This window comes from Chrysemys picta, chromosome 11 (genome assembly GCF_011386835.1).
Source record: "Chrysemys picta bellii isolate R12L10 chromosome 11, ASM1138683v2, whole genome shotgun sequence".
In the NCBI taxonomy this organism is placed as follows: Eukaryota; Metazoa; Chordata; order Testudines; family Emydidae; genus Chrysemys; species Chrysemys picta.
The window spans coordinates 69959022-69973566 of NC_088801.1; the positions used below are offsets into that span (position 1 = coordinate 69959022).

The 14545-nt window shown below is 44.0% G+C and overlaps 1 protein-coding gene across 9 annotated transcripts in view; it reads left to right on the top strand.

Annotated features, from left to right (window-relative positions):
- Positions 1 to 14545, top strand: part of TRAF3IP1 (TRAF3 interacting protein 1) — a 225439-nt gene that overhangs the window by 143717 nt on the left and 67177 nt on the right. For 7 of the 9 annotated variants that reach the window (XM_042859580.2, XM_042859585.2, XM_008172590.4 and 4 more), the window contains 2 exons: positions 719 to 820; positions 13132 to 13152. In XM_042859580.2, coding sequence (XP_042715514.2) covers positions 719 to 820; positions 13132 to 13152 — 123 coding nt within the window. The remainder of the gene's footprint in view (positions 1 to 718; positions 821 to 13131; positions 13153 to 14545) is intronic. The other 2 variants (XM_042859581.2, XM_042859587.2) reach the window with 1 other exon arrangement.

Consider the following 14545-nt stretch of genomic DNA (forward strand, 5'->3'; position numbering starts at 1 on the left):
ATTAGGCATTTTGTTATGTGATTAATTTCAAATTGTACAGTGCACATATTGCATATTTTTGTAGTAGTTACTGGATAATACTTCACAATTTTATGACTGAATACCATTTAATGGCAAAAAGAACAGGAGTACTTGTGGCACCTTAGAGACTAACAAATTTATTAGAGCATAAGCTTTCGTGGACTACAGCCCACTTCTTCGGATGCATAAGGTGCCACAAGTACTCCTGTTCTTTTTGCGGATACAGACTAACACAGCTGCTACTCTGAAACCTGTCATTTAATGGCAAGTTATTGGAACTGACTCAGTCAGTTATTTGCCATATAATCCGGAAAGCATACTTTAGTAACTGCTTAGGTTTTACTAGGTAAATACAGTATCATTTAACTACTTACACTGCTACTAAATGATACTATATATTTGTAAATTGCTCCTGAATATAATAAACTTTCTTTTGTTTGTAACTTACATAGTTCAGTCTTTTGCTTCTTGGGATGAAAAACTTGCTGTGGTGATTTTTTTGTTTGTTTGTACTTCACTAATTATGTGAAAAGCCATTGTAAATTTGTAACTTTCCTTATTTGCACTCAAGATATTTCTTTAAACCAGAGTAATCCTTAAACAGGTAGTTAAGTGGACTAAATATTTAGCACAGCAATTTATTCTAAACTTTTATTATATCATTAATTTCTTTCTCTTGTAAATTCTTTTATGCTAGGTGTACTGGAAACAAATAGTCCTGCAGATAACGTTTCAGATGAAAAAGCAGCTAGCATATTACATGCAAAAGCCGAACCTAGACCTGCAATAAAACACCAAGGTGAGAAGAATAAAACCTTGTTCAGTACCTCAGAATTCCTTATTTGGATCTATGCTCCTGAGTACATCTAAGAAGTTAAGCTGTGGTTTTTTGGGTGCTTAATTCAGATGCTCCCCTATAATTTAATCTCCCTGTGTAACTACTAGTGAACTTCATAGTTCAGAAATCACACCTTTCCTAGTAAGGTCTTTACTCCCTACTGAAGCACAATGCCTTTCAAGTTCAAACTTGAAGATAGCAGGTGGTATGCTAATGAGTGGTAGAGATGAGCCACTCCACAACTGTTATCAAGTTGTATTCATGAATAATGCGATAATAGATTTGAGACCCTTGTTAGATATCCTAAAGCTTTATTTGTGGTCTATTTTTTTATGTGTGTCCTTCTTATGGTGACCAACCAACCAACTATTGTTTTTCTCCCCACAAACTGTGCTCTGTTGCTGGCATGCTGTGAAGGGGATACAAACAATGCTGAAAGGGAGAGGGAAGCGTGGTAACAGGCTACATTGTTGTTGCACTTGGACTCTAATTCAGGCAGAACTGTCAAAAGAAGCAATCGGCATGCTCCCTTATTTCCGAGGAGACGCAGGGCAGCTGCACCCCCATCTTGATGACTGTTCCCATCCAAGAATTGAGTGATTGCAGGATGTCCCCATTTGTTCAAGTGATTGGGTTTCCCCCTGCGTATCTACAGACTGTTGCAGCCTGCTAACCCTGTACAAGATTTTAGAGCAAATTCCATCTCCTCATCCTTATTTTACTATTTTAAAAACCCACTTAAGAGTTCCCGAGGATTATAATATAAGAATACCTAATTAACAGGGTAAGTAGATACTGTAACCAAATTAAAATTTACAAACAAATAAAAAATGCAGGCTAAACGGGCTGCAACAGTCTACAGATACGCAGGGGGAAACCCAACCACTTGAACAAATGGGAACATCCTGCAATCACTCAATTCTTGGATGGGAATAGTCATCAAGATGGGGTGCACCTGGCCTGTGTCTCTCCTGAGATAAGGGAGCATGCTGATTTCTTCTTTTGACAGTTCTGACTGCATTAGAGTGCAACAATAATAGTATGTATGTATCAAGTATCAGGGGGTAGCCGTGTTAGTCTGTATCTACAAAAACAACAAGGAGTCTGGTGGCACCTTAAAGACTAACAGATTTATTTGGGCATCCGAAGAAGTGAGGTTTTTACTCACGAAAGCTTATGCCCAAATAAATCTGTTAGTCTTTAAGGTGCCACCAGACTCCTAGTATGTATGTATGTAGACACGGGCTAGTGGGAAGGTTGATGCCACATATGCAGGGGATGAAAGTCTGGTCCCATTACACCTGTGGCTTTAAATAAGGCCTAGTAGGTATCTCACTCTAATGAAATCTAAATGGCAGTTGACCATCTTTCACAGCTGTGAGAACTCCGCAGGCCATTTTCCTTGCATTTTGTTGCGTATAGGAAGCAGTATATATTGCATTCCTGGAGAAATGTATTCTAATAATTTTATACCCTTTTTTTAATTTGAGTGTGCATAAGACTAACTCACAGAGATTTGGGATCAGATCTTAAATAGGATGACTCCATTGACTTCAGAATGTTTCCTTTGTGGTTAGTTCAGGGTCCGTATGTTGACACTACGGAGACTATACTGGGATAGCTAGGTTGCTGTCAGCGTATGCAGGCAAAAGGGATTTTTCCATTGGCGTAGGAACACCAACTCCCCAGGCAATGGTAGCTATGTCGAAGGAAGCATTCTTCTGGGGATGTAGTTGTATCTACATTGGAGGTTAGGTTGGCATAGCTACAGCACTCAGGAGCATGTTTGTTTGTTTGTTTGTTTTTCACCCCCTGACCAATGTAGATATGTTGACCTAACTTTATTTTTGTATATAGTTAGTGTTAACAGTTAGATAGTGTTAGTGGATAGTTAGTGTTCCCTGGTGATGTCCTCACTGGGGTTCAAACACTGTCCTTTGTATGGATGGGCGACCCCCATATGTAGTGCTTGCTTTGTTTCAGCAAGGCACACCTTAAGGAGCACTGTTTGGTTTGTAAATTTTTTAAAAAGCGAACTCAGGTGGTGTGAGACCTTCACCTCAAGCGGCATCTACTTGAACAGGCCATGCAGTCTGATCCCGTCCTGAGGCCCTCCTTGGCCAAAGATCACCCTCCGGCTGAGGCAGGCACCTCGCCAAAGAAACGGAAGAGCCGTTCTGTCATCAGCGCCAAAGAAGAGCTCTCATAAGACCAATCGGAACCGCTCCAGGACACAGGGTGACTCCTCTGCTGCCTCTGGGAAAAGCATGGATTGGCCTGGGGCCGGTTCTGGGGCATGGGATAGCACAGGTACCTCTGACCCTTCCCTAGTACTGAATGAAAAGTGCAGAAACCCTGTACCATTGACTCTGGTCCCAGCCTCTGGATGTCTATTGAGGGAGTTGCCAGTACCAGTCGTGTCCATGTCATTGGCATACCAGGCAGCCGCAGACCTCCTCTGCCTTTCGGTCCCAACCTCACTGTTGGTTCAGACTTTCCCAGGGCTGTGCCCCCTATGCACCTCCAATGGAGTGAGCCGCTGAACCCTCATTTCTGTCAGCACGGTATCCAGACGCTCCTCTGGTAGGGATGGAACTGGTACTGGAATCAGTGTGGGGGACCTCAGCACTGGGACCCACTTTGGCCCTGCCCATTCGAAGCCGCAAATGCACCCTTGGCAGCTCTGCCCCCTTTCAGCGTCTGTGCATTTGGGTGCTCTGATACCGACGTTTGCACTGTGACCGACACTGTTTGTGTCTCAGGCATGCTCGGTACTGACAGTACCACCTTCATCAGGGGCACTGATTCCCACCACATTCTGGGCAATGGATGAATCGGACCACCTATTGGCTCCTCTGTGCATCGCTCTGCCTGTGTAGCCAAGATCCCAGGGCTCTGATTCTGGGGTGGAATCGTCGTCCATCCCACTCTGATGAAGGCTGGGGGCCGATGAACAGTGGACCAGTATGGCCCCCAGGGTTGGCATCTGCTCTATGGCCAGGAAGGAAGTCCCTGGCCTGGCCCCTACTAGCCACCATTGCACTACTTGTATCAGTGGCCTTGGACTCAGTGGGATGCTTCTTGGTCAGGGAGATCCTGCTGAAAAGTGAAGTCACCTGCCAGGTCAATGGTGATGGCTCTGGATCAGCCACAACCCCAGGAATCAGTCCTCTTCCTACCCAGAAGGAAGTCCTCCCAGGTACATCTTCCCGGGAGCGAGAACGAGTTTTGGTTCAGCCAAGACATTCATCCTTGTCGCTGGATGATCCTGTGTTGCTGGGTTCGTCCTCCCCTTCTATCCAGGAAGACTTTAAGGCATACCATAAGAACATAAGAATGGCCATACTGGGTCAGACCAAAGGTCTATCCAGCCCAGTATCCTGTCTACCAACAGTGACCAACACCAGGTGCCCCAGAGGGAGTGAACCTAACAGGAAATGATCAAGTGATCTCTCTCCTGCCGCCCATCACCACCCTCTGACAGACAAAGGCTAGGGACACCATTCCTTACCTATCCTGGCTAATAGCCATTAATGGACTTAACCTCCATGAATTTATCCACTTCTCTTTTAAACACTGTTATAGTCCTAGCCATCACAACCTCCTCAGGCAAGGAGTTCCACAAGTTGACTGTGCGCGGTGTGAAGAAGAACTTCCTTATATTTGTTTTAAACCTGCTGCCCATTAATTTCATTTGGTGGCCCCTAGTTCTTATATTATGGGAACAAGTAAATAACTTTTCCTTATTCACTTTCTCCACATCACTCATGATTTTATATACCTCTATTATATCCCTCCCTTAGTCTCCTCTTTTACAAGCTGAAAAGTCCTAGCATCTTTAATCTCTCCTCATATGGGACCCGTTCCAAACCCCTAATCATTTTTGTTGCCCTTCTCTGAACCTTTTCTAATGCCAGTATATCTTTTTTGAGATGAGGAGACCACATCTGTACGCAGTATTCAAGATGTGGGTGTACCATGGATTTATATAAGGGCAATAAGATATTCACCATCTTATTCTCTGTCCCTTTTTTTAATGATTCCTAACATTCTGTTCGCTTTTTTGACTGCCGCTGCACACTGCATGGATGTCTTCAGAGAACTATCGAAGATGATTCCAAGATCTTTTTCCTGATTAGTTGTAGCTAAATTAGCCCCCATCATATTGTATGTATGGTTGGGGTTATTTTTCCCAATGTGCATTACTTTACATTTATCCACATTAAATTTCATTTGCCATTTTGTTGCCCAATCACTTAGTTTTGTGAGATCTTTTTGAAGTTCTTCACAGTCTGCTTTGGTCTTAACTATCTTGAGCAGTTTAGTATCATCTGCAAACTTTGCCACCTCACTTTTTACCCCTTTCTCCAGATCATTTATGAATAAGTTGAATAGGATTGGTCCTAGGACTGACCTTTGAGGAACTCCACTAGTTACCCCTCTCCATTCTGAAAATTTACCATTTATTCCTACCCTTTGTTCCCTGTCTTTTAACCAATTCTCAATCCATGAAAGGATCTTCCCTCTTATCCCATGACAACTTAATTTACATAAGAGCCTTTGGTGAGGGACCTTGTCAAAGGCTTTCTAGAAATCTAAGTATGCTATGTCCACTGGATCCCCCTTGTCCACATGTTTGTTGACCCCTTCAAAGAACTCTAATAGATTAGTATCAGAGGGGTAGCCGTGTTAGTCTGAATCTGTAAAAAGCAACAGAGGGTCCTGTGGCACCTTTAAGACTAATAGAAGTATTGGGAGCATAAGCTTTCGTAAGTGAGGTTACTTGAAGTGAGGTTCTTACCCACGAAAGCTTATGCTCCCAAAGGTGCCCTCTGTTGCTTTCTAATAGATTAGTAAGACACGATTTCCCTTTACAGAAACCATGTTGATTTTTGCCCAACAATTTATGTTCTTCTGTTTCTGACGATTTTATTCTTTATTATTGTTTCAACTAATTTGCCCGGTACTGACGTTAGACTTACCGGTCTGTAATTGCTGGGATCACCTCCTGAGCCCTTTTTAAATATTGGCGTTACATTAGCTATCTCCCAGTCGTTGGGTACAGAAGCTGATTTAAAGGACAGGTTACAAACCATAGTTAGTGGTTCCGCAAATTCACATCTGAGTTCTTTCAGAACTCTTGGGTGAATGCCATCTGGTCCCTATGACTTGTTACTGTTAAGTTTATCAATTAATTCCAAAACCTCCTCTAGTGACACCTCAATCTGTGACAATTCCTCAGATTTGTCACCTATAAAAGCTGGCTCAGGTTTGGGAATCTCCCTAACATCCTCAGCCGTGAAGACTGAAGCAAAGAATTCATTTAGTTTCTCTGCAATGACTTTATTGTCTTTAAGTGCTCCTTTTGTAACTCAATCGTCCAGGGGCCCCACTGGTTGTTTAGCAGGCTTCCTGCTTCTGATGTACTTAAAAAACATTTTGTTATTACATTTTGAGTTTTTGGCTAGCTGTTTTTCAAACTCCTTTTTGGCTTTTCTTATTACATTTTTACACTTAATTTGGCAGTGTTTATACTTCTTTCTATTTAGCTCACGAGGATTTGACTTCCACTTTTTAAAAGATGCCTTTTTTATCTCTGACTGCTTCTTTTACATGGCTGTTAAATCACAGTGGCTCTTTTTTAGTTCTTTTACTGTGTTTTTTAATTTGGGGTATACATTTAAGTTGGGCCTCTATTATGATGTCCTTGAAAAGTGTCCATGCAGCTTGCAGGGATTTCACTCTAGGACCTTTTACGCAGCATAGCCGTTCGCCCAAGAGAACATGCATAAACCAGTGGACATTTTACAGCCTGTCATCCCTGGGAGTGTGGCCCTGCTGATCAATGATGCATTCCTTGAGCTGTCAAGAGCCCTATGGAGTACATCAGCATCGGTACTGGCAGTGGCGAAACGCATGGAAAAGCAATACTTTGTTCTCATGTAGTGTTTTGAGGAGTTCTTTTCCCTCTCGGCCCCAAACTCCCTGGTAGTAACAGTGGTAATTAACAGGGCCCAGCAAGGTAGGTTCAAGTCTACCCCCAAGGATAGAGATTCCAAGTGATTGGAACTCCTGGCTAGGAAGATCCATACCTCATCGTCCCCAGAGATGTCAACAAACTTTACTGCCCATGTATGATTTCCTTAATTGATCAGCCATGCCTAAATTTGAAGAGCAGTTGCCTGAGGCCTCAGGTGGGGAGTTCTGGGCATTTGCTGCAGAGGGCTGTTTGGCTGCCACAACATCCCTGCAATCCGCCATTGATGTTGCAGTTACTGCAGTCAGGGCCATGGCCTTAGCAGTAACCATGAGGAGGGCTTCCTGGTTGCAAAACTCTGGGATCGCTCTAAATATACAGGTTTCAGAGAAGTGGGCTGTAGTCCACGAAAGCTCATGCTCTAATAAATTTGTTAGTCTCTAAGGTGCCACAAGTACTCCTGTTCTTTTTTCTAGATATACAGCAAGCCATAAAGGACTAGCTCTTTGACAGCTCAGTCTTGTTTTCGGACTGGACGGATGACACTTTGCACTCCTTCAAGGATTCCAGGGCTATTTTGTGGTCCTTGGGAGTGTTCATGCCGTCCGCACAAAGATGCCCTAATGGCCTATTGCCCGCAGCATTCCTTTGTGCAGCCTTTCCCCCTGAAACAATGGGACTGGCCTGGAAAGAGGGATAGATTCCACAAAAGAAAGCAGTTGGGCTCAGGCTTCAGACAGTCCTTACGCCCTCCCTCGGTGCAGGCTAAGTGTCCATTGGACTTCTTTGTCCAGAGCACTGCTCCAGTCGTTCCTCCGTCCCCCTGCCCCTTTTGGGACAGGGTTGGTCCGCTTTTACCTTGCTTGGGACTCTATTACCTCCAAAAGCTATTAGATCAGACTTTGCACACTAATTTCTCTCCACACCATATTCCCACCCCCCTTCTCTGTCCCTATTCAGGAACCCCTTTCGTGAGAAACTGCTCATCAAGCAGGTCAACTCTCTGTTGAAGTTGGGAGTGGTGGAGGAAGTTCTGCCAAAACAGCGGGGCCACAGTTTTTACTCCTGGTACTTCCTGATACCGAAATCCAAGGGTGGGATGAAACCTAGTCTTGACCTTCACAGCCTGAGCAAATTCATCAAATACCTGAGATTCCATATGGTCGCTCTATTGGCCGTCCTCCCTGCACTAGTCTCAGAATGACTAGTTCACAGCTCTGGACTTTCAGAATGGGGACTTCCATGTGGGCATTCTGTTGAGCCACAGGAAGTTTCTGTGTTTCTTAGTAGTAGAATTCAATATACAGTTCTCCCTAAGTCTTCACCAAATGTATGACGGTGGTCATGGAATATATCAGGAGGAAAGGAATCCACATTTTCCTGTATCTCAACAACTGGTGGTTGAAGAGTGGCTCCAGAAAGGATGTTCTCGCCCACGTCAACATCATGTTGCATTTGCTTCACCCTCTGGGACTCATTTTAAACACCTCAGAGTCAATCTTGGCTCCCACTCAAAAAGTTGAGTTTATTGTGGCCCTGTTAGACTCAACGAGGTTGAGAGCATTCCTGCCGACTGACCTCTTCCAGGCAATTTACCATCTCTGTCTCAGTCTGCAATCCCAGCTGTCCACAACAGTCTGTGTGTGCCTGAGCTTGTTGGGCCACATGTTTGCCTGCACACAGGTGGTCCAGTTCGCCAGGTTGCACCTTCTGCCCCTTTCAGATATGGTTCAGGACAGTTTACTGCCCTGTCCTGCAGATTGGTTCACCTCCCTCCATCAGTCCTAGATTCCCTTCACTAGTGGGAGTCCCCACACAATGTGTGCTAGGAGTCCCCTTCGCTAGGCCCTCTGACCAAGTCAGTGGTTATGGACACTTCCCTTGTGGGTTGGGGTGTGCATCAGGACTCATTGAGGATGTAGGGCCTGTGGTCAGAACAGGAAGCCTTCCTCCATATCAATGTGCTGGAACTTCGGGCTTTCCATAATGCATGTTGTGCCTTCCAGAACTGCATCAGACATTCGGTGGTTCACATACTCACAGACCATACCACCACAATGTACTATGTGAATAAGCAAGTGGGGGAGCATTCCAGTTTACTCTATCTGGAGACGATCAATCTGTGGCAGTTTTGCATTAAGGAAGACATCACTAAAGCAGCAGTCCAGTCGTTGGGGGTGAAAAATTGTCTTGAGGGCCATCTCAGTAGTGTTTTCCCCTGAGCCACAAGTGGTCCCTGGAGGAGAGTATTCTCCAGGTCATCTTCGCAACATGTGACACCCCTGTGATCAACCTGTTTGCAATGAGGGGAAACAAAAAGTGTTGCCTATTCCGCTCCCAGGGCGGCCTCAGTCCGGGCTCCCTCTCAGATGCCTTCCACTGCAGCTGGCAGTTGGGTCGTTATATTTTCCTCCCCTATCCTGGTCATTCCACAGGTCATCCTCAAATTCGAGGTGGATCAGGCCAAGCTCAGACTCCTTGCTCCAGCATGGCAGAGACAGTGCTAGTTCTCAGACCTCTTTGCTCTGCCACTTGAGTTTCCCATATCACTTCCTCTCTGTCCAGATCTGCTTGCTCAGGACCATGGCTGCACTTTCCATTGTGTGATCAGCTCCCTGCACCTTAGTCGTGGCTGTTACATGGCTGAATGAAGAGGAGGAGCAGTGCTCTGCGGCTGTCCAAGAAGTCCTACTCAATCACAGGAAGTTCTCCAGTCGGACTGCCTACTTAGCCAATATCTAATAGGAAATCTTACTTGAGCTGTACTGAGAGACATTTCTGTTGTTCTAAAGGGAGTTTAGGTTAAATGGTTTCCATCCCTTTGCTGGCAATGGTTATTTTCTTAAATTTCGCTAATTAGCGATAGGTAGGCTTACATGTCTGATCACATGGGGTATTCAGTACCTTTTCGGCCCATGTATGATTTCCTTAATTGATCAGCCATGCCTAAATTTGAAGAGCAGTTGCCTGAGGCCTCAGGTGGGGAGTTCTGGGCATTTGCTGCAGAGGGCTGTTTGGCTGCCACAACATCCCTGCAATCCGCCATTGATGTTGCAGTTACTGCAGTCAGGGCCATGGCCTTAGCAGTAACCATGAGGAGGGCTTCCTGGTTGCAAAACTCTGGGATCGCTCTAAATATACAGGTTTCAGAGAAGTGGGCTGTAGTCCACGAAAGCTCATGCTCTAATAAATTTGTTAGTCTCTAAGGTGCCACAAGTACTCCTGTTCTTTTTTCTAGATATACAGCAAGCCATAAAGGACTAGCTCTTTGACAGCTCAGTCTTGTTTTCGGACTGGACGGATGACACTTTGCACTCCTTCAAGGATTCCAGGGCTATTTTGTGGTCCTTGGGAGTGTTCATGCCGTCCGCACAAAGATGCCCTAATGGCCTATTGCCCGCAGCATTCCTTTGTGCAGCCTTTCCCCCTGAAACAATGGGACTGGCCTGGAAAGAGGGATAGATTCCACAAAAGAAAGCAGTTGGGCTCAGGCTTCAGACAGTCCTTACGCCCTCCCTCGGTGCAGGCTAAGTGTCCATTGGACTTCTTTGTCCAGAGCACTGCTCCAGTCGTTCCTCCGTCCCCCTGCCCCTTTTGGGACAGGGTTGGTCCGCTTTTACCTTGCTTGGGACTCTATTACCTCCAAAAGCTATTAGATCAGACTTTGCACACTAATTTCTCTCCACACCATATTCCCACCCCCCTTCTCTGTCCCTATTCAGGAACCCCTTTCGTGAGAAACTGCTCATCAAGCAGGTCAACTCTCTGTTGAAGTTGGGAGTGGTGGAGGAAGTTCTGCCAAAACAGCGGGGCCACAGTTTTTACTCCTGGTACTTCCTGATACCGAAATCCAAGGGTGGGATGAAACCTAGTCTTGACCTTCACAGCCTGAGCAAATTCATCAAATACCTGAGATTCCATATGGTCGCTCTATTGGCCGTCCTCCCTGCACTAGTCTCAGAATGACTAGTTCACAGCTCTGGACTTTCAGAATGGGGACTTCCATGTGGGCATTCTGTTGAGCCACAGGAAGTTTCTGTGTTTCTTAGTAGTAGAATTCAATATACAGTTCTCCCTAAGTCTTCACCAAATGTATGACGGTGGTCATGGAATATATCAGGAGGAAAGGAATCCACATTTTCCTGTATCTCAACAACTGGTGGTTGAAGAGTGGCTCCAGAAAGGATGTTCTCGCCCACGTCAACATCATGTTGCATTTGCTTCACCCTCTGGGACTCATTTTAAACACCTCAGAGTCAATCTTGGCTCCCACTCAAAAAGTTGAGTTTATTGTGGCCCTGTTAGACTCAACGAGGTTGAGAGCATTCCTGCCGACTGACCTCTTCCAGGCAATTTACCATCTCTGTCTCAGTCTGCAATCCCAGCTGTCCACAACAGTCTGTGTGTGCCTGAGCTTGTTGGGCCACATGTTTGCCTGCACACAGGTGGTCCAGTTCGCCAGGTTGCACCTTCTGCCCCTTTCAGATATGGTTCAGGACAGTTTACTGCCCTGTCCTGCAGATTGGTTCACCTCCCTCCATCAGTCCTAGATTCCCTTCACTAGTGGGAGTCCCCACACAATGTGTGCTAGGAGTCCCCTTCGCTAGGCCCTCTGACCAAGTCAGTGGTTATGGACACTTCCCTTGTGGGTTGGGGTGTGCATCAGGACTCATTGAGGATGTAGGGCCTGTGGTCAGAACAGGAAGCCTTCCTCCATATCAATGTGCTGGAACTTCGGGCTTTCCATAATGCATGTTGTGCCTTCCAGAACTGCATCAGACATTCGGTGGTTCACATACTCACAGACCATACCACCACAATGTACTATGTGAATAAGCAAGTGGGGGAGCATTCCAGTTTACTCTATCTGGAGACGATCAATCTGTGGCAGTTTTGCATTAAGGAAGACATCACTAAAGCAGCAGTCCAGTCGTTGGGGGTGAAAAATTGTCTTGAGGGCCATCTCAGTAGTGTTTTCCCCTGAGCCACAAGTGGTCCCTGGAGGAGAGTATTCTCCAGGTCATCTTCGCAACATGTGACACCCCTGTGATCAACCTGTTTGCAATGAGGGGAAACAAAAAGTGTTGCCTATTCCGCTCCCAGGGCGGCCTCAGTCCGGGCTCCCTCTCAGATGCCTTCCACTGCAGCTGGCAGTTGGGTCGTTATATTTTCCTCCCCTATCCTGGTCATTCCACAGGTCATCCTCAAATTCGAGGTGGATCAGGCCAAGCTCAGACTCCTTGCTCCAGCATGGCAGAGACAGTGCTAGTTCTCAGACCTCTTTGCTCTGCCACTTGAGTTTCCCATATCACTTCCTCTCTGTCCAGATCTGCTTGCTCAGGACCATGGCTGCACTTTCCATTGTGTGATCAGCTCCCTGCACCTTAGTCGTGGCTGTTACATGGCTGAATGAAGAGGAGGAGCAGTGCTCTGCGGCTGTCCAAGAAGTCCTACTCAATCACAGGAAGTTCTCCAGTCGGACTGCCTACTTAGCCAATATCTAATAGGAAATCTTACTTGAGCTGTACTGAGAGACATTTCTGTTGTTCTAAAGGGAGTTTAGGTTAAATGGTTTCCATCCCTTTGCTGGCAATGGTTATTTTCTTAAATTTCGCTAATTAGCGATAGGTAGGCTTACATGTCTGATCACATGGGGTATTCAGTACCTTTTCGGTTTACTTTAGGAGTTATCATTCAGAGAGCATTAATCTATTGCACCCAGATAATCACAGTGGAATTCAAGGCAGCTGTCTGTCTGACTGCATTAGGCCCCCATCAGATTCCCACAAAGTGTCTTTGCAGGCATTCACATTTGCAGCAACAGTTTATAAGAACTGAACATAGCTTTCCTTATAATATACCTAGTGCTTTAAAGGGTTTATAGGTGTTTGAGATGACTGCTTCTAAATATTCTAATCTCTGAGTTTTTCTCTAGACCTTTCATTTGTTAGTGTAATTGTAGATTATGCTAAATTTACATTGAAGTGAGACCGTTCCCTATGGTCTGGTCAGCTGAAAGCTTCAGTAGTTTCTTTCATTAAAATTGTTTCAGCCCATGATTAAGACACTAATCTGTGTTCTGCACAATAACTACAGCATCATAGAACAGACTGTGATTCTATACCTGGAGACTCCACTAAATTATTTGCTCTTCATGGTAATGATTCAGTCCCTTTTGGGCAGTAGTTTTCTGTAGTTCTGTTGTAGTACTAGATGTCTAACTTGATCATTATTTTCTTTAGCAAGATATTGAATCTCCTATCTGAAGACTGATAAATGTGTTTTATTTTTTCAGGAGAATCTGCCAGTGATGCAGGTATAGTAAGGATTACATTGAAATATAAATAGCACTCACAAAATACCTATCTGCAGTTAAAATAAAATTTGTTGTAGTAGTATTAAATATTTTTTATAGTTTTAATAGTGTATTTTTCACACTTACACCAATATACATTAAAGAATGTTTAATTTATAAACAAAAATGAAATGTAAATGACTTCTGTTTTCACTTTTTAATACATTTTTATTGAAGTAGTTCTAAGTCAAAAATAATAAAAAGATACCCTGGGCGTTGGTCTGTATTTAGGGTTAAGTGGTGTTTCTGTATGTGGTTTTTTTGTTTCTTTGTTTGTTTTTGTTTTAATTACAACTGCTTTATATATTTTATTTTGAGACTAAGCAGACACTGCATGGAACTTGTCTTGCAAAATACTGTAGGTAGTTATTTCACCATCTACTTCAATGGCATTTCCATCTTCCACTTTCCTAATGTCAGTACAAGTTTAGAAAGACATTCTAAATCTAAATCTTCTCTAAAGCGCCATCCCTGTAGTCTCTAAGTGACTTAGTATTATGCATATGTGCAGTCTCTCAATCAGTGGATCTTAATGGATACTGTCATGTGCTTTACTAAGAAATTACTTCCTACTTTTATAAGCAGTCTGGGGTGTTCTTCACCAAAGTATGAGTGGCTTACATCATTCGTGTGGGATAGAGAAATATTATGCCTATTTTATATATGAGGAAACTCAGAAACAGGAAGGCTTACATGATTTGCAAGGGCCACACAAAGCCCGTCACAGAGTCAGCAATAAGAATCAGGTATTCTGATTCTCAGTTCAGTGATTTAATATCTAGGCTATCTGTCCTCCCTTGCTTAAGGGCAGTATGGCTTGTTAACTCCTAATTTCCTTACTCATTAGTTGGTACCATCAACTTTAATATCAAAGTAGCATTTTTGTACATTAAATGTGTTCATGCCTATTCTTTTACTCTAACGAAGTAAATTATGTACAGAGTCAGTAGACGATTTATTCAAAATGCCTGGGTGCTGCATTAAGTTAAAATTAACTTTAAAAAATCCTTACTGTCTCATTTGTCAATTAAAAAAGAAAGGGGATGTCTTTCTGGCAATAAATTGTTCAGGGCTCAGGGTAAAAATAAACAAGTTAGGAAAACCGAACAAATGAGATCCCAGTCAGCAAAAGTACTTAAACATGTGAGTAGCCCCATTGACTACAGTGGTGGTACACATGCTCAAAGTTAGGCATATGCATAAATACCTTGATGACTCAGAGCCTGACTTACTGGGATGGGGCTATTCTTCAGAGATATCGGAACTAAAGTTTATGGGGGCAGAAGACAAACTTCTTATAGAGGGTTAGTCTTCTCTTAAAGCACTATCTGAACAAATCAGTATTAAATAGGAA